This window comes from Haliotis rufescens, unplaced genomic scaffold, assembly GCF_023055435.1.
Source record: "Haliotis rufescens isolate VD_foot unplaced genomic scaffold, xgHalRufe1.0.p SCAF_8, whole genome shotgun sequence".
Classification (NCBI taxonomy): Eukaryota; Metazoa; Mollusca; class Gastropoda; order Lepetellida; family Haliotidae; genus Haliotis; species Haliotis rufescens.
This window is the reverse complement of record NW_025964372.1, coordinates 27,660,231-27,681,126: the sequence shown is the minus strand read 5'-3', so window position 1 is coordinate 27,681,126 and position 20,896 is coordinate 27,660,231. Positions and strand designations below refer to the sequence as shown.

The following is a 20,896-nucleotide window of genomic DNA, read 5'->3' as shown; positions in this document are numbered from 1 at the left end:
TTTGAAAACAGCAGGAAAGCTGAATTAGCACACCAATAATGAACTGAGGACCCTACAAAACATAAGTCAATCAGGGTTGCTTGGTCGTTTGTTGTTTAAGGCAGCCCTCGACAACATGCCAGCTATTCATGGTGGTCTGCAAAATGATTGAGTTCGGACCAGACAATCCAGTGATTAACATCCACACATTAATATTTGGCACATGCAATCCACCAAGTCCCCGATCTTGTCCATACATATTATAAATACTACTCAAAAGAAGTTATAGAACACAATGTTTTCATTTAATGTCATGGCCATGACATGTTATCTATTGGCATATAACAAAATTGAGTGTTTATGGTTTACCCATCAAGGGGAAAAAGTTTCGCAAGAAGAAACAAAATGTATAATTTTTTATTTAAACTGATAATTAGTTACATGCAAATGTAACTAGCCAATTGAAACTTATATAAAAAACATGATCTGCCAAATGCACTGAATATAGTCTCTGACCACTTAAACAGACTTCTTTACGAGAAAGTAGCCTTCTCTTATAGAAGGAAACATATGAACATGTTACTGTTTAAATATCCGTAGGAGTTCCGGATTGAATGTGTCGCTAGAATCAGAGTGCAGTGGTTTATCATTTCCACTAAACCAACCGACTCAAATTACTTTATGTGTACAAGATACAATAAATACTGACCGACAAGGATTTACCCAAGCTAAATGATCAGCACAAATTCATGAACCACTAAACATAGCAAGAAAATGTATAATTCTATGATAATGGCATTTCTGTCTCGATTTAGCACTTTCACTGCTTGCGTAAAACAGCGAGGTGCAAGAGTCATTGAATCGATTAAAAGGACAAAGGATATTTGTGTAATACTGCCAAATAACATGTTGATCTCGTCGGCGCCATAGCGGACGAGGTAATGTCATCAAATGTCTAAATGTCCTGGTCAGAAGGGATCAGGCGGTGTCATAACGGACCACAAGACTTTTTTTTAAAAAAAGAGAAGAAGAGTGTTTTACACTCGTGTTGAAGTACACGATGAATGAAAGTACAGTGCCAGGAAAATATGATATAAATTTTATAACATCCCTCTATGATGAATTTGCAGAGTTTTAGATCGGTTGATGGTTTTGGACATTGACAGTTATTATAAAATGTCCTGAAGATATTTCTTTGAAAATTGGAAATGATATGGATAATAAATGACACTTAACATAACCAAGAGACATATCCGTGGTATGATGTCGACTATCGATAACGATAACGCCACACTCAGCCCTGCTCCATCTATAATCGAGTACGGATATATACAAGCTTTCACTACTCTGAATCTGAAGTCCGTTCAGCATCCCTAGAGCAACGTGGAGTATATTATCACAGAGTATCACATATGTTATGTGACCAAGACTAATTAGTCACTCTCTAGACCAATGTGGACAATATTTTATCAAAGGGCAGAACACGTGTTATGTAACCGAGACTAATCAGAACTAACATCTGTTTAATTAATCTTTATTAAACGTAGTTTCCACCTGGTCCAGATTACAATATTTGGTATAAATATAGAGACAACAACCCTATCTGACAAATCATCCCGTTTGTCTACAATGCTGCTCATCTCTCTGTTCGTGGTTGTGTTGGGGGTTGCTGAGATACATGGTAAGTATCAACTGAATTTTCAACAGTAAATTTCCAAATCTCATTTGGAAGTTTTCGGTGTCGACGTTATACTGCAAGTCTTATATGTGTATCCAAGTTATACATATATTATATACACGTAGAGACGGATGATGCTAAAATTTGCTTTGTTCTGACATACTACACAATGTTTATATATAATGCTGATGTTTAGGGAATGATAGGTGTCTTCAGTCATAGATGTTATAGAAGTATATTGTCGCCGACAAGCATCGAGACACACATATACATAAGTACTTTTCAATTTTTCTGTGTGCAAACAGCCGGGCCAAAATAAGTATACAACCATGATGGCTAAAAACGAAACAGGCACGAAATGGTTTAGTCAATGTTGATGTATTTGATACGTGTTTTGGATCTTAAGTTTGCAGTCTTTTGACGACTGTTTTCAGCCTAGTAATATTTGAATGTTTCAAGTGCATAATATCTTTTGCCCGCCATGAAAATGAAAAAAATATTTGAACCCTTATGTGTTTCAAATATCCAGAGATTCCATGTATTCTTTGGAATTATCTACATATGGTATGTTCATTTATGACTAAATTACCACAAATACCTGCTGCAAAGTAGCTGTAAGAACACTGTGTTCGTTACCACAGAATCGAGGGTCGCAGGTACCTCAGGGGTAAACATCTTTGGTCATATCTAAATACCCACAGCTTATTTTGGACTATTGGTAATGTGAAATAACTAGATTTGTGGATTAAACAACTAGTCCGTACAGATTAGAACTGGTCTCGGACTAACGGACTAGTGGCAGTGTGTATAACTGTATCATATTCATTTCATATGAAGCAAAGAGACAGAAGCAAATGATATAGTGTCAAATAAAGATTGCCATGGAACACTTACAAAACATGTTATTCGATCATCAATATCTGTTTCTCCATACAATTTGAATTTGTCACTTTGAAATGTCACAGAAAATGAATACAAGATACAGTTAAAAAGAAATGGCTATTTTAGATGGAACTATACAGTAAGCCCCGCTGAACGTTTTTCAAGGGGTATAGTTGCCTGTCAACCACGGGTGTCCAAGTTCTTGCTAAATGTATTGAGAAAAATGTTCAGAAACTTACAAGTACATTGTCCTTTTAATACAAGAACAGAGCAGAACAATTGAACGCATAATTGGAATACTTTCATATTATTTGTTTATGAATAGATAAACATACTGTACCCGTTTATGTGACGGCTTTGTTTGATCACCCAGGAAACAGAACGCGCAGGTAAATCCTGTTGTCTTTTGCACGTCGAACTTTAAATTTGTTTTGACCATTGGGGCCATCTATGCTCTGTGTTTGGAGGAAAAGAGGAAACTATAGGTTTATATGTTTTGAGATGAGATTTACCTACAGCTGTGATTGTTTGTCCCCCAGGTGCTGTGATCCCCGTCGTCGGGTCACAGGTCTCTTCCTCCTCAGTCTTCACCTTCGGCTCCACGAACTACGGTCCACAGTTTGCCGTAGATTGCGGATTTGGCACCGACTTCACCGTTGACAACACTACGTTTGCAACAGCTACCACAGACACAACGCCCTACATGGACATCGACCTCGGCAGCAACTTCTTCCTCATCTCCGTCACCATCACCAACAGGGGTGACTGCTGTTGTAAGTAGAGTGAGATGGGGAGCCGGGTTTAACGCCGATTTGAACAGTATTTCAGTAAAGGACGGCGCTTCAGTTGAATGCGGAAGGAAAGGTCAAAGGGCTGTAACTGTAAGGTTCTGCACTTGAATAGAAACAAAGATCGAATATTCACAACTTTTGAAATAAGTAGCAACAACTGTGTATCGAAGAAGACATTGACGATACCAGGAGGAAATTTATGTGTGGACATGGGAGCTTTAAATCAGTTTATTTGGTATACTGGATAACACTCAGACCATAAAACATACGTATCTCGTAGATCTCTGTGTGTATACAGATATTTTACAAAATGGACAAAGTATCTTCTTTCAATTATTTATTTTTCCTTTTTCAATCATTAAATTATGAGTGGAACATCTAAATTGACAGATTGCTTTTCGAAAATATTATATTATTATATTATCTATACATGAAAGACATGTTTTTATTATGTGGAAAAAATCTATATAATGAAACGAAGTTTGCATTAAACGCTTAAGACAGTAATCGACAGGTGTTGTATGTTGTACAGGTGTATATCACAATGTTCACAATTAGTGGTAAATATCCTGTTTGACATAAGGGATTGCTAATGTAGTGTTTCACATATGTGTATTCCTGATGCCACAAGTTACGAGATTGACGTGTCTGTATCCGAATATCAATCTCATGAGGCTCCCGTAAAATCAATTATGTGTCCCTTGCTGTCCTGTCACGTCTTACTAGATTTGAAAAAGAAACAAATATATTTTTCTTTGGGGACAATCGTAAGTAGAGGACGTGCAAATCCTAGAACTGTTTTAGATATTCTGAGGGATGTATTCATGTTCTGGACCATTACTTAGTTGTAAAAGTGATTATTTAGGATAATGCGTTGATTGCATATTCTATATAATAACTAATTGTGCACTTCCGTTGCCCACATATAGGTAGTACATGGCGTACCTCTCTTACGATAAGACCATTGTTTTTTTGTTGTTTTTTTCCGCCAAAATCGATTGTATCGATTATTCTATTATTGATCCCAAAACTAATTTCCAGCAGATTCAATGGCGAGAATTACCTAGAATTACAACACCTTCCTGCTAAACTAGGTAGCAGTCATCTCGTTCCCATGTCACAATATGTCTCAAGGACCCTGTGGTAAACCGTGTGACCTGGCAGATTGTATGTCATCATGCCTATATTTGCTCAAGCTGTCGACCAGAAAATGTGTGAGTGACTTAGACTATTTAAGGCTACCTCGTTATTGTCGAATAAGATATGATCATCATCTAATTCCCATGTCACAATATGTCCCCAGGACCTTGTGTTAAACTTTGTAACCTGGCAAATTGTATGTCATCATGCCCCAACAGCGTGTATATTTGTTCATGCAGTCGACCAGATGGTTACCTGTCCCAGACTATTTGAGGCTACCTCGTTAGTACCGAATAAGATTTCACCCCCCACTCTTTCCATCTTGGCAGCTGAACGTCTCCGAAACATCAGAGTCGAGGTGTACAATAACAACCCAACACTCGGAGGAACGCCAGAAGTCTGCACTACAATCGGCAGCACCGCCCCCGCCGCTAGTTCCAACACCACGTTCACCTGTTCGGCCATGGCATTCGGAAGGTACATCCGTTTTAACAAGTTCAGCAAGGTCGACGCTAATGACGTCCTTCAGTTAGTAGAGGTTGTCCTTGATGGCGTCCAGCTAAGTAAGTATATAACTATATATACTAGTATATGATAGTAAGATGAATGAGGTTATGATACCAGCATCACATAAAAGGTTTATTTATCTACGTTATTTCCTATGCCATCCTTCAGTTAGTAGAGGTGGTCCTTGATGGCGTCCAGCTTAGTATATATATATATAATTGTAAGACGTTTATGAGGTTTATGAAAAATATAGAATCTATGATATTGCCCTTTCTGTTTAACCGTTTAACTGTGAATGCTTCTAATGACCGTATATTTTCTTCCTGTCGCAATATTACAGATGTGACTTTCAATCGCAATTCATTCGAAACATTTAATGTATTAGGTAGTGTGAACTAGGCGAAGGAAACGCCACGCCTGTACAGATACCCTCGATGACACGGGCGGCTTGTCATCTAAGCCACTGCACCCTAATGTGCTGAATTTAGCCTATTGGCTGTGTCTGGATCCGTTGATTCGAATAGCCTGTTGGCATTTTGAGGTTATCCCCGTGATTGTGGTATGATACGTGGTTTATCAACACCTTGGCCATGTTCCTGGAGTTTGATCAGAGTGGGTTTCACCAAAGAGTACGCACCTACTACGTGCGCAAAATTGAGATTTCCTCCCACAAATATCTGACATAAGGCTATAAAACTGAAATATTGTTCAAGGCATCGTTTAACCAAACTCACTCACTTCTCCACAGGATGTCCTTGCAACCACTTTCAGCTTCGAGATAGAGGTCATCATGTCAATTTCTCGTGTTTGCTTCAGACATACCAAATTTAATTCAAATCCTTGATTCAAACGAATAATCTGAGGACCGGGAAAGGGTTCCCGGAAGAAGGGGTTGCAATTCTGCATGGCGAATGGGGGACTTTTGAGATGTGATTTACGTACAGCTGTGATTGTTTGTCCCCAGTTTCTGTGATCCCCGTCCATGGGTCACAGGTCTCTTCCTCCTCAGTCTTCACCTTCGACTCCACGAACTACGGTCCACAGTTTGCCGTGGACGGAGGATTTGGAACCGACTTCGCCGTTGACAACACTACGTTTGCAACGGCTGTTGAAGACACAACGCCCTACATGGACATCGACCTGGGCACCAACGTCCTCCTCCGCTCTGTCACCATCACCAACAGGGCTGACTGCTGTTGTAAGTAGAGTGAGATGGGTAGGGGGGGTTAACGCCGATTCGAAGAGTATTTCAGTTAAAGTCAGCGTTTCAGTTAAATGCGGAAGGAAAAAACCCAAAGACATGTAGCTGTAAGGTTTTACCGCTTGAATCGAACAAAAAATCCCAATCTAGGCGAGTCTGCGAGCAGCGTTTACAGGCACGCCTAAGAGATGCATTACTAGACGAATTGTGGCACCTAGACGACTGGATACCTCGGTTACAAGTGACCGCCTCCGTGGTCTAGTGGTAGAGCGTCCGCCCGGAGAGCGGAAGGTCCGGGGTTCGATCCCCGGCTGCGTCATACCAAAAGACGTTAAAAGATGGTACTTGTTGTTACCCTGTCTGGCGCTCGGCATTAAGGGGCTAAAACAAGGACTGGTCGGCTCGGAGTCAGTATACTGTGTCTGAGTGGGGTATTCATGTTAAACTGCGGCATATTATCTCAGTGAGCGAGCACTATAAATCGGCATCAGTCCGGACTAGTGCAAGCAGCCACACAAACACACACACGTACATGCACGTCGCTATATAAGTGCAATAATCTTGGACGCGACGTTTGACCCCATTTCACCACACCTCATCTTGATGCTGTCGTCTGCTTATGGTCACTTCGATATGGTTGAATGCTAAATAAGACATTATCACTCACTCATCGGAAAATTCACAGCCGAGCGTCTTCGAAACATCATCATCGAGGTGTATGACAACAACCCAACTCTTGGAGGAACGCCTCAAGTGTGCACCACAATCGGCAGCACCGCCCCAGCCGCCGGGTCGACCACGACATTCAACTGCTCGGGGATGCCAATCGGAAAGTACATCCGTCTTAAAAAGAGCTCCAAGGTCGACGCTTCTGATATCCTTCAGTTAGTAGAGGTGGTCCTAGATGGCGTCCAGCAACGTAAGTATATGACTGTATCTATCTGATAGTAAGATCAATGAGTTTATGAAGAATAGTAGCACATGATAGTTTCATTAATCTACTATTGATGCGTGGTGTGTCAACACGATGTCTGTATTCTGGGGTTTACCCCGAGAGTGATCCGTGTTTAAAAAAAATAAATCATACCCGTGTTCCTGGGGTTTTCCCAGAGTTTGATGTGGATAGCACCAAAAGTGTAGCAAGTGAAAGCTGGTATGATGAACAAGGGAGATATTTCCATGAACATATAACTTGATCACTTGCTTGACAACGGTGTTAGTACCTACACCGAAACATGGCATTCATTGTAATAAAGAAGTCTTTTATTCATAGATCCCCCTCCCTTGTTCATAAGGCTATAACACGAAAATACTGGTTAAGATGGCGTAAAATCCAACTCACTCACTCCTCCACAGACTGTTCTTGACACCACTTCCAGCTGGACGAAAACTGTTTCTCCTTCTCTGGATTCCAAACAACCTATGCCCAAGCGAAGGTAAACATCAACATCGCATCCACGTGCAATATTAATTACATTTTATATTAACAATGTATTTTTACACGTACAATTTCCCTTGGCCAGGCTAGCATTACGTGGTCGTGAGTGAACATCTCAGATAATGAACCGTTCTCATGGTTTTCACACAAGAATACTGGTTTGGGGTGACCAATCTTTTTGACCGGTTCCAGTGGCGATATGGTTTTGGTGACGTTGTTCCCCTGAATGGCTTCACCTCTCCCCTCGGCACGGGCACTTGCAGCAGCTCTACCTCAACGTTGTATCCAGAAAACTGCGCCGTCCTGGGGAAGAACGACGCCGGCCAATGGGAGTGGGATAAAAAACAGTGTAACAGGAGGGAGTACTTCCTCTGTTTGGCAACCCTGCCCATTCCTACATCCTAGATTCTTTAAAGGCGCACGTATTGGTGCATTTAGTTTTCAGCCGTAATATTTAAAATATCTTGTTTAAAATAGGTGAAAACAATTCATCTGTTTTCAAAAGTAGTGTTTCGTATAATGTCCAGACTACGATGGTTATAAAAGTAATTACATAATTCGTGCAGTCGTACGATGGCACCCATGAAAACAATCGTTGTGTTACACCTACCTCCTATTATAGCGATGTACTTGTAAATAAAGAGTTTGCAATGTCATTGTTTTGTGTTATTCATGTACAAAATGTTTGTATTATGATATATTTCGGCATGACGGATTAACTATAGTAATAGGAAAGAATCGGGTGTTCTTTGACTTAATTTTCTGTATAACAATGCAACACATGTAAGCTGCTGCTTTTCGGGGAGTGATGGGCGTGTGGCAAAATCTCCCCCCAAGACTGTATGATAAGAAAGATGACTTCAACTTCCCAATAGTCACATTTCCCTTTATTTTGAGCAATATTCCAGCAAATCCAGTCTTTGGTGTTTACATATCCCAACTTTACAGGTACAATCGAGAATGCTCTTTCTACGAAGATTTCAAAGAGCGTCACAAGCCTTTTGGTCCTTTAGTTCTTTGATCAGGGTTCCATCATTCAGGGCTTCAACAACGCTTTCAAAATGGCTTAATGGTAGACATGCAGAGGACATCTCCACATTTGAAGCATCATTGACAAAATTGATGTTTGATGGGGGCAGTTTCCTATTTTGACATGTTCAATATTTGCTTTAAATGAGACGATGCTTACCGTCCATGAGCAACTGAAAAGTAATAGCAACATTGACCACACGACATGGCTTTACACATTACGGATTACGGGTTAGCATATGTCCTTTCCTGTGTTTGAAGTAAGAGTTGACAAGCTGAAAGCTGGCCTTGTGGTTAAAGCGTTCGCACGTCACGCCGAAGGACCGATTTCGTGTCGTCATTTTGGTACATTGGGTAAAGCCAATTCTGGTGTCATCAGGTGTGATATTGTGTTACGTGTCGATTCCCAAATCGAAACAGTATCCTAACCTGGAGATCTGTACGTAAAAGAACGGAAAACAACCAACAACCATCAAGTGATTTGCAATCAACAAATGCATTACAAACTTCACTAAATGTACAAATCAATGCAAGTTGCTGCTCAGTAATTACAACGGCAATACACAATAGAGTGGTAGTACAATAGTCAATGATAGTAATATAGTATGTAATATGATGGCAGCGGTCAGTAGCAAACAAAAATACAGTGGCGATAATAGTATATTCACCAAGCGGCGATAGTGGTAAAGCTTCCGAGATGGGCTTATGCAGGGAATCATGGGTGATGAGTGATCCTCAAACGAAAGCTGGTCTTGATGTGATGATTTGCGAGAGGCATGGTCTTACCCTTTATTTACCGCTGCTGGAAAGTTCCACATAGTGTCCTCACAACATAGAATTTTCTCCATGTTTCAATAACACACCATCACAGTCCACGTTATTCTGGAAGTTTACATATCACACCAGCATCTAAATATAGTAACTTCATGACGACTGCTTACATTACATAGTACTACATTCCTGACACCTAATCACTGTTCAGACACAAGGCAGAGTGCAACAACCGAATCTTTAAAGAAACAATGTAACAATCATTGTTCAACATTAAAAGTTACTGCTGTGTCAAAATTGCCAAAAGCACCATAAAACCATTGATATACCAACCACGTCACCTTTCCACCCACTCCTTTACATATCACCTTTTCACTCATGTATTATGCTAGACTGGGTAGGTTTTTAATGTATCCGATAGCTGCGGTGTCTTGACCAGTAATTCCTGTTTTAGTAAGACTGACATGTCTCACTTTGATGTTTTCTTATTTTCTTATTTTGTTGAATATCAATGGAGTGAACTGAGATGCTATTCTTGCTACCCTGTAGAGTTGTTATGTTAAGAGGTATTTCAATTGTCCACTCCGGCAATTTTTTAAAGAACTACTAAATAAAATAAAATTAGAAAACAGTGTATGTTTTATGGTCAAATCATTGTTCGTTTTGACTTGTGAAAGTGGTGATGAAATATAACACAGAAAAAATATTATTTGAGCAAATCCGAAAACATTTCAACATTTTCATTAGTCTAGGACTAGTGGCCGTGTTTATCCCCGCATGATGATTTTGTGTTCTTGTAACTTGCCCACCCCCACCAACCTTTTAAAATCAAATGTAGTACGTTGTAGGCTGTAAAATTACATGAGAGAGGATTTTGATATTTTGGACCCCTCAATTTTACAAATGCTGGACCCGCCCTTGTCATATCATGCATTTTTTAGACTAGCTTTACGTTATTTATTGGTGTGCATGGCTTCACTGATGTGGGGATTCGCTGTTACAATTGGTCCCGAGTTACTTGTGCAGGCGGAAACCTGATTTTGATCAGACAGCTTGTAGTTGAGAGTCATGGTCAAACGCAACAATGTTCCAGCTATATGACGGAGGCCTATAAATATTCCGAGTGTGGACCAGTACGATCCACGCAGTTGAGGAACGATGGATGACACGCAATCCACCAAGTCACCTGATTAAAAAATGATCTATGCTGATGATGTTAGTCACTGTTTTGTCTGGTCCAGACTCAACAATGTACAGACCACCTATCTGGAATAATGCTGAGTGCCGTGCTAAACAAAGGAACAGTCTAGACCCATACCTTTCGAGTTGCTGGTGTCATTGATACACACCTATGGTTGAAACATGTATACCTTGAACAAAAGGTCGGAGGTGTAATCAAACTATATCATTTACTATGTGTGGACCTTTGTATCTGTTCAAGTCTACGTTTTACGGATCGGCCGACGAGAGGAAAGAGCTTCCAAAAACGAAACAATATCAAATTAAATAAATTAATATAGATTTAAACTGATATTTAGTTACAAGCAAATATAACTAGAAAACTGAAACTCTTATAAGTAGATGATTTGCCAAATGCCTTGAATATAGTCTCTGACCACTACAAATACTTCATAATGAGGAAGGCTCGATTCCCGACATGGGTACAATGTGTGAAGCCCATTTCTGGTGACCCCCGCCGTGATATTGCTGGAATATTGCTTAAAGCCGCGTAAAACCATACTCACCCACTCACTCATAATGAGGAAGGAGCCTTCTCTGATAGAAGATTTTGTTGTTGTTGTTTTGTTTCTTGTTTAACGCCGCACTGAGAAATATTCCAGCTAGTTGTGGGTGGTCTGTAAATAATCAGGTCTGGACCAGACAATCTAGTGCTTGACATCATGAGCATCGAAACACGCAATTGGGATACGATGACATGCATCAACCAAGTCAGCGAGGTTGACCACCCGATCCCGTAGCACAGGCGCCTCTTACGACACGCACAGTCGCCTCTTTACAGCAAAAATGGGTTGCTGAAGACCTATTTTACCCCGGATCTTCACAGGTTCTCTGATAAAAGCAAACATGTCTACATGTTACTGTTAGATTCCGGATTGACTTGGCCCCAAACATCCGAGTCCGACATCAGGTCATCCTTATCATCAACCCTATTGCAACCTATGCTAGTTTTATGAGGCGAGTAAAGGATCGGTTGACCAAGCTCCATGACTTGGTTGGTGACTGACTGGATTATTTAAAGGCTGCCATCATACAGGTGGACCACTGATGAGTGGGGCGTAAAACAACGGACACAACAATAACAACGTTGATTATTAAACATCATGCAGCTGTTTAACATTTCCCAGCGACTCAAATTAGCAGGGTTTCAGATCGGTTGATGTTTTTTGGACACTGAATGTTATTCAAAATGTTCTGAAGATATTTCAACAAAGTTGAAATGGAAAGAATATAGATAATAAAATGATAAAACACTTAACACAACCAGGAGACATATCCATTATATGATTCCGGCAATATCATAAGAATGTGAAGAATCTCCAATCGAAATTTAATAAAATCACGATAATACCCTAATACCATTTTTCTAAATTACTCCTTAATTCTTCTTCGCAAACACGGTAATATAAACTGAATAAACAAACATTTAAGAAAGTGTCAACAATAAAAAGCTTAAAATATTGTAATGTGAACAACGTTAAACAGTTTGCTGATGGCGATGTCTCAAGACAACAGAACGAACACAGACACCGTGATGCTATACTGAATTTGTTTCCATAAAAATAGTGAAGATAAATGATAAACGAGCGTACATCATCACCGGTTATCAGGTGTTGTATATATTCATTCGATAGTGATAAATACCCGGGCCCATGTTCCACAAAGTTATGTTAGCGCGACATTGATTTGTTTGTTGTGTTTAACATCATTTAACACTGAACACTATTCCCTCTGTAATCGAGGATGGGTAGACAGCCATACAGTACTTTGTATCGGAGACAGCAGAACGAACACAGACACCGTGATGCTATGCTGAACTTGTTTCCATAAAAATAGTGAAGATCCATGATAAACGAGCGTACATCATCACCGGTTATCAGGTGTTGTATATATTCATTCGATAGTGATAAATACCCTGGCCATTGTTCCACAAAGTTATGTTAGCGCGACATGGATTTGTTTGTTGTGTTTAACATCAATTAACACTGAGCACTATTCCCTCTGTAATCGAGGATGGGTAGACAGCCATACAGTACTTTGTATCGGAAGTACGTTCAGCTTCTCGAGACCAATGTGGACAATATTATCTAAGGACATCACACGTGTCATGTAACCGAGACTAATCAGAATGAACATCTGTTTAATTAAACTTTATTAAACTTAGTTAATAGATTGATAGCTGCACTGTAAAGCATATCAAACTGTTAGGTAAATAGAAATTACACGTGGTCCAATGTGATTAATTCTGTCCCGTCGAGAAGATTACAATCTTTGGTATAAATATGGAGACACCAACCCTGTCTGACAAATCATCCCGATTGTCTACAATACTGCTCATCTCTCTGTTCGTGGTTGTGTTGGTAGTTGCTGAGACACATGGTAAGTATTTCAACCGAATTTTCGACCATTCTTTTGCAACTCTCATATGAAGTAAGGATAAGATATATAGGTGAACATTCTTTGTTACAATTTGGAGCGTGTAGGCCCTAACGTTGTTATCACCCAGTTGCTTGATAACGGTGTGAGAACCTACACTGAAAAGTCACTCCAAATTGTAATTAAAGAAGTTGTTCATCCATATATCCTATCCCTACATTGTACTCCAACTTCTAAATGCCTCTAAAAGCAGTTCTCATTTTGAAGTTTTCTGTGGGGAGATTGTACTGCAAAGTCTACACTACACTGAAAAGTCACTCCAAATTGTAATTAAAGAAGATGTTCATCCATATATCTTATCCCTACTTTGTACTCCAACTTCTAAATGCCTCTACAAGCAGTTCTCATTTTGAAGTTTACGGTGTGTACATTGTACTGCAAAGTCTTATTTGTGTATCCCAGTTATGCAGATATTATATACACGTAGAGACGATGATGCTAAATGATGATGCCGGGCCAAAGAATGTATACACCCATCTTGGCTAAATACAAAACAGGCAAGAAATGGTTTATTCAGTATTGATCAATTTGAAACAGGTATCATAGTCTTTTGGGTCTGAAGTTAACATTCTTTTGGCGACGGTTTTCAGCCAAGTGACGTAAATGGTTAAGCAGTGCTTAAAAGTTTTCAAGGCGCGTAGTTGCCTGTTAACCACGGGAGTCAAAGTTCTTGCTAAATGTACAGAGAAACATTTTCAGAAACATCCAAGCACATCCTACAACTAAACTCATAATTACCATACATTCATATTATTTGTTTATGAATAGATAAACATACTGTTCTCGTTTATCTTACGGCTTGATTTATTGATAACCCAGGAAACGAGGAAACTATAGGTGTTAAGCTTGGTATGTGATTTACATACAGCTTTAATTGTTTGTCCCCAGGTGCTGTGATCCCCGTCGTCGGGTCACAGGTCTCTTCCTCTTCAGTCTTCACCTTCGGCTCCACGAACTACGGTCCACAGTTTGCCGTAGACGGCGGATTTGGAACCGACTTCGCCGCTGACAACACTACGTTTGCAACTGCTACCTCAGACACAACGCCCTACATGGACATCGACCTGGGCAGCAACTTCCTCCTCATCTCCGTCACCATCACCAACAGGGGTGATTGCTGTTGTAAGTAGAGTGTGGTGGGGAGGTGGGTTTAACGCCGATTTGAACAGTGTTTCAGTTAAAGATGGCGTTTCATTTTAATGCAGGAGGAAAGCCCAAAGAGGTGAAGCTGTAAGGTTTTAAGACTTGAATCGAAACACAGATCGAATATTCGCAACTCTTGTAAAAAGCTTCAACGATTTAAATAGATCTGTTTGCCTACATATATTATGCAAAATGGACAAAGTATTTTCTTTCAATTTTGTATTTTTCCTTTTCCAATATCATTAAATTATGAGTAGAACGTCTAAATTGACAGATTGCCCTTCAAAACATTTCTCTGAAAACCTGTTTCATTATGTGAAAGAAATCAATATTATGAAAAAAGTTTGCATTTAATGCTGAAAGACAGTAATCGACAGAAGATGTTGAATGTTGTACAAGTGTATATCACAATGTTCACAATTTGTGGTAAATATCTTGTTTGACAAAAGGGGTTGCAAATGTAGTGTTTCACATACATGGATTCTTGATGCCAGTTATCAGATTGTCATGTATATATCTGAATATCAGTCTCCTGAGACACGCGTGAAATATCTTAAGTGTCCCCTTACGTGACAGCACAAGATTTGAAAAAAAACCTAATACATTTTTCTTTTCTACATATGATATTATATCTTAGGAACAATGGTGAGTAGAGGACGTGCAAGTCCTAGAACTGTTATAGATATTCTGGGGGATGTATTCATGTTCTGGAGCATTACTTTGTAATAGTGAAAGCAATTATTTAGGACAATTCTTCGATTGCATCTTTCTTAGAAATATCAACGAATTTCGTTTCATTAGTGAACAAAATATTGATGTAAGCCTGTTTTGTTTCCTGCCATTACCACTCCACACCTTTACTTTCTAAATTACCAACATGAAGAAAATGCCTGAAAATAACCGTTAAAAACAAAAACAATATTAACCTATACATGTAATATCTTCTACAATCTTTCTTGCTCAATTTCATTCAATGGTCACACCTTCACTTTCAAATAACTCACATTTACATATGTAAGTGTGTAAATTGAAATCCGTATAATATTTAGCACATGTTACCTCAATAAATAGAAGAATTCGTCCGACGTCGCGTTCAGCTTTCTATGTTGTACTTGATGCTGTCGTCTGTCTCCACCGAGGACGGATATTCTCAGTTGATATGCGCAGTTACCTTTGCACTTACACCGCGTAGGACTTAATCTCAGTCTTTGAGTCGGTTCTTGCGGTTTCGCATAACTGTACATATATTTTACATTAGGCACATATGATACAAGTAAAACGAATAATCAGTTACGTATAATAGCTAAAAAATTCGGGTATTATGTGTAAAACCTGATTCACTCGGTTATTAAACATAATAACTGAGTTTTTGCAAGTGTTATATATAATATCTGAAAATTGTCAGTTATTATGTAATAACTGAGTGTGCGCTAACGTTCCTCGCAGTCAAAACGTATAATCAGTTATGTATAATAACATATCATATAGATACAGTTATACAGATCATACATGGCATTTATCTCTTACGATAAAACCATTGTTTGTTTAGTTTTTAGCTAGAATTGATTTCAACGTTTTTTATTCCAAAAGTATTTTCAAGCAGATTCTATGGAGATTATTACCTAGCATTACAACACGTTCCTGCTAATCTCAGAACCACTGATCTAATTTCCATGTCACAATATATCCCCAGGACCTTGTGTTAAACTGTGTAACCTGGCAGGTTGTATGTCATCGTGCCCCAACAGCGTGTATATTTGTTCATGCAGTCGACCAGATGGTTACCTGCCCCAGACTATTTGAGGCTACCTCGTTAGTGCCGAATAAGATTTCATCATCCACTCTTTCCATCTTGGCAGCTGAACGTCTCCGAAACATCAGAGTCGAGGTGTACAATAACGACCCAACACTCGGAGGAACGCCTCAAGTCTGCACTACAATCGGGAGCACCGCCCCAGCCGCCAGCTCCAACACCACGTTCACCTGCTCGGCCATAGCATTCGGAAGGTACATCCGTCTTAACAAGTTCGGCAAGGTCGACGCAAATGACATCCTTCAGTTGGTAGAGGTGGTCCTTGATGGCGTTCAGCTAAGTAAGTATTTTACTGTATATACATAAGATGGTAAGATATATGAGGTTTGTGAAAAATAGAGCACAGAATTCATTTATATAGGTTATATTTCATATTGATATTGCGACATTGACCTTTCTGTTTAACGTTGAAATAACAAGTGGGGAGATCTGTAAGGCTTGCATGAGGACGAGTGCGTGAGTGAGTTGGATGTGTTTGAAATATTAACATTTCAATAAATCTGTTTTACTTGCAAACAATCTGTAATGTCCAACAACATTGGTTGGCTTTAACGCCGCTTTGAACAGTATTTCAGTTATACATATAATGGTGTGTCGGCTCAATAAGGGATGAAACTTCAGTGGTGCAGGCCGCACCGTATATCTTTACCACTTTTGTGAAACCCACGAACTCGTGTTGGTTTCAGACATATTTGGTTTCATTCAAATCTTTGAACCCGTGAAGATCCGGGGAAGAAAAGGTCTTTAGCAACCCATGCTTGCCGTAAAAGGCGTATGTGCTTGTCATAAAAGGCGATCGGGTTGTCAGGCTCGCTGACTTTGTTGATGCATGTCATTGTATCCCAATTGCGTAGATCGATGCTCATGATGTCAATCACTGGTTTGTCTGTTATTTACAGACTGCCGTCGTCGAACTGGCATATTGCTATGTGGGGCGTTAAACAACACACAAACAAAATTAACTCTTTGATTCGAACGTATAATTTGAGGATCGGGAAAGGGTTCCCGCAACAAGTGGTTGCAACTCTACAAGCGAATTGCGGACTTTTCAGATGTGATTTACCTACAGCTGTGATTATTTGTTCCTAGTTTCTGTGATCCCCGTCCTTGGGTCACAGGTCTCTTCCTCCTCAGTCTTCACCTTCGGCTCCACGAACTTCAGTCCACAGCTTGCCGTAGACGGCGGATTTGGAACCGATTTCGTCGTTGACAACACTACATTTGCAACGGCTGTTGGAGACACAACGCCCTACATGGACATCGACCTGGGCAGCAACTTCCTCCTCCGCTCTGTCACCATCACCAACAGGGGTGACTGCTGTTGTAAGTAGAGTGAGTGAGTGGGGTGGGTTTAACGCCGATTTGAACACTATTTTAGTTGAAAACGGCTAAATGTAGGAGGAACGCTTAAAGGTTGGAATACTTAACGTATTGTGGCACCTAAGACCTTTCTTACCAAGTGGGGTGTGCAGACGTTATCATGCCTGTATTTATTGCTTGAAGTAACCTTATGATCCAGAGTAGGCACTGTTAGGTATTCATTTGTGTGGATATTCACAACTCGTGCAAGAGTATATATACAATCTTTGAGTTAATCGCCTCATTGATTATATGGTACCAAGTTATCTGTGTGTCTACAGAATTGTCCTTACATCATGAAACCCCTATCGTAACCTATTTGGCATTACATCTATGTATAGAGCTTGAAAGTAGTTAATGCGAAAATACATCATTTGCATATTTATCATGACCTCAAGTTTATCAGGTTTCTATAACACTTTGATAACACTATCCATCCCAGCATAAAATAGTTATAAAACTGTCATAAATACCTGATGTATACCTAATGTATACCTAAGTTATCCAAAAGGTATCCATTAGGTATTAATGACAGTAAATATATACCTAAGTTATCGAGCCGTGAAGATCCGGGGTAGAATAGGTCTTCAGCAACTCATGCTTGCCATAAAAGGCGACTAGGCTTGTTGTAAGGGGCGACTGATGAGATCGGATGGTCATGCTTGCTGACTTGGTCGCTGCATGTCATCGATCCCAATTGCGTGGATCGATGCTCATCATATTAATCATTGGATTGTCTGGTCCAGATTTGATTATTTACAGACAGCCGTCATATAACTGGAATATTGCTGAACAACAAACCAACCAAACCAACCAAAGTTATCAGCTTGTACATATATCAGAATATCAGGCTCCTGAGACGCACGTAAAATCCCCTAAGTTCACCTTACTGTTCCGTTTCACGTCTCACAATTTAACTAAAAATGACAGCCCCATTCATGCTTTGAATTTTTTTTTTTTATGACAGTGGTGGTGGATGGCAGTCCTGGAACTATTTTATATGTTCTAAAGGATGTATTCATGTTGTGGACCATTACTTAGTGATAGTGAAAGCAATTATTTTGGAAAATTCTTTGATTGCATCTTTCTAAGGAATGACAACGAATTTCGTTTCATTATTGAAAATATTGATGATAGCCTTTTGTGTTTCCTGCCATTACCACTCCACAGCTTAACTATCTAAATCTCCTACCTGAAGAAAATGCCTGAAGGGCAGAAGTATGTTAGCGTAACCGTAAAAAAATAAAACATTTTCTACAGTTTTTCTCACTCAATTTCATCCAACAGTCGAACTCTTAGTTTTTTCATATTTCAAATTAATGTGTAAAAAACGAATACTACTTAATGTTTATAATATTTATCACATATTACCTTAATAAATGAAAGAACGTCACATTCAGCTTTCGCTGTCGTTCTTGTTGCTGTGGTCTGCTTATGGATACCTCGATATTGTTGACTGCTGAGTAAGACATCAATACTCACTCTTCCGATATTCACAGCCGAGCGTCTTCGAAACATCATTATCGAGGTGTATGACAACAACCCAACTCTTGGAGGAACGCCTCAGGTGTGCGCCACAATCGGCAGCACCGCCCCCGCCGCCGGGTCGACCACGACATTCAGCTGCTCGGGAACACCAATCGGAAGGTACATCCGTCTTAACAAGAACACCATGGTCGACGCTAATGACATCCTTCAGTTAGTAGAGATCGTCCTAGATGGCGTCCAGCAACGTAAGTATAAGACTGTATTTATCTGATAGTACGATGAATGAGGTTAATGGAAAATTGCATCACATTATAGTTTCATTTATCTACTTTTTATGATGAACAAGGGAGATAGTTCCATGAACATATAACTTGATCACTTGCTTGATAACGGTGTACGTACCTCCATTTATTGTAACAAAGAAGTTTTTATTCATAGATCTCCCTCTCTTGTTCATAAGGCTCTAACACGAAAATACTGATTAAGATGGCGTAAAACCCAACTCACTCCTCCACAGAATGTCCTTGCAATCACTTCCAGCTGGACGAGAACTGTTTCTACTTCTCTGGATTCCAAACAACCTTTGCCCAAGCGAAGGTAAACAACTACATCGTATTCTTGTGCAAGATTACTTACATTTTATATTTGCAATATAATTTTACACAGATAATCCAATGTAATATGGCCAGGCTAGCATTACGTGGTCGTGAGTGAAAATCTCAGATAATGAACCTTTTTCGTGGGTATCACACAATATGTAAACGACTAAAACCTTTCCTCCCATGAGCTAAACCTAACTCACTCACTCGCGCGAGGAATAAGTGGGATAATGTTAACCCTCAGTGTTTTCAGTACACTACGATGATACGTTGAGCGTTTAAGGCTAAATGAATATCGAAGTACAGAGAGTCTTGTTACAGGAATACTGTAACATCATTGGCAGCAATCTTGCTATGATCCGCACCCAGGCTCAGAGCGACTTTGTCAACGGTGTTCTCGCTGCCAGTACAAAAGGTAAGTTATAACAAGCCAAATATTGTTTCTTGTCCATTCTATATCACGATTAACAGAACAACAAATGTTTCCATTCAGACCGAGACCTGTAGTTGTGTTAGATTACAGACGTTTTTGTCAACGGGGTCATTAAAATAAAGACAAGGCTAGGATCAATTGACAGTCGATTGGTTTTAGTCCATCAAAGAACACACTTTGTCAGCTAATTCTATCTTCGCTGTTAATCTGGAAGGTTTTGGTGACTCTACTGATACAAGGGGTGTCAATGCTTCAGTTTCACACATGCGGCTGATTAGAAAAGTCTAGACCTAGCCTGAACATGAGCCTAGGCCGTGATGCAGGCTCCCTGGTTAGGCTAATCTGAGCACGACTTCACGAAATAAACACTCCATTGCTTGTCGTAAGCGACGTTTAATTTGATCAGAAGGTCAATCTCGGAGATTTGGTTACATGTCATCGTACCCCGACGGCGTTGGAGTCATAACGTCAACTACTCGTTGGTCTGGGTAAGACTAGGTTATTTTCAGGTTACCAAAATTTGTCTGGAAAGTTGATGACTGAGGCGTAAACACAACAAATAAAAAGAAACAAACAATAAGTAATAATATATATACCAACTTCATATTTTCTGTCACTTAGGTCAAGAATACTGGATTGGTGTGACCAATCTTTTTGACCGGTTCCAGTGGCGATATCTCTTTGGTGACGTTGTTCCCCTGAATGGCTTCACCTCTCCCCTCGTGAATGGCACGGGCACCTGCAGCAGCTCTACCCCAACGTTGTATCCAGAAAACTGCGCCGTCCTGGGGAAGAACGACGCCGGCCAATGGGAGTGGGATGACGAAGAGTGTAATAGGGAGGAGTATTTCCTCTGTCTGGCAACCCTGTCCATACCTACATCCTAGATTCTTAAGAGACCAATGTATTAGTGAATTTAGTTTGCAGCGATGTACTTGTAAATAAAGAATTATTATTATTATTGTGTTGT

At 39.8% G+C, this 20,896-nt stretch overlaps 1 protein-coding gene across 2 annotated transcripts; it reads left to right on the top strand.

Annotated features, from left to right (window-relative positions):
• The first annotated feature begins 1,606 nt into the window (after positions 1–1,606).
• Positions 1,607–20,649, top strand: LOC124143474. Of its 2 annotated transcripts, XR_007219446.1 has the most exons (7): positions 1,607–1,660; positions 3,079–3,312; positions 4,800–5,033; positions 5,942–6,175; positions 6,864–7,097; positions 7,535–7,614; positions 20,595–20,649. XR_007219446.1 is itself a non-coding variant. In XM_048389948.1 (6 exons), the coding sequence occupies exons 1-6, from the start codon at positions 1,609–1,611 to the stop codon at positions 20,612–20,614; spliced, it is 1,008 nt and encodes a 335-aa protein (XP_048245905.1). In that variant the 5' UTR covers positions 1,607–1,608; the 3' UTR covers positions 20,615–20,648. The 2 variants fall into 2 exon arrangements, 1 of the variants encoding a protein (XP_048245905.1); XM_048389948.1 differs by lacking the exon at positions 7,535–7,614 and having other exon boundaries at positions 20,595–20,648.
• The last annotated feature ends 247 nt before the right edge of the window (positions 20,650–20,896 follow it).

What these genes read in the sequence shown, in the direction of transcription:
- LOC124143474 (XM_048389948.1), top strand. Translation starts at nt 1,609, where the DNA reads ATGCTGCTCATCTCTCTGTTCGTGGTTGTGTTGGGGGTTGCTGAGATA. An exon ending in GGGGGTTGCTGAGATACATG is followed by an intron (nt 1,661 to 3,078) that starts GTAAGTATCAAC and finishes TTTGTCCCCCAG; the next exon opens with GTGCTGTGATCCCCGTCGTC. An exon ending in CAACAGGGGTGACTGCTGTT is followed by an intron (nt 3,313 to 4,799) that starts GTAAGTAGAGTG and finishes CCATCTTGGCAG; the next exon opens with CTGAACGTCTCCGAAACATC.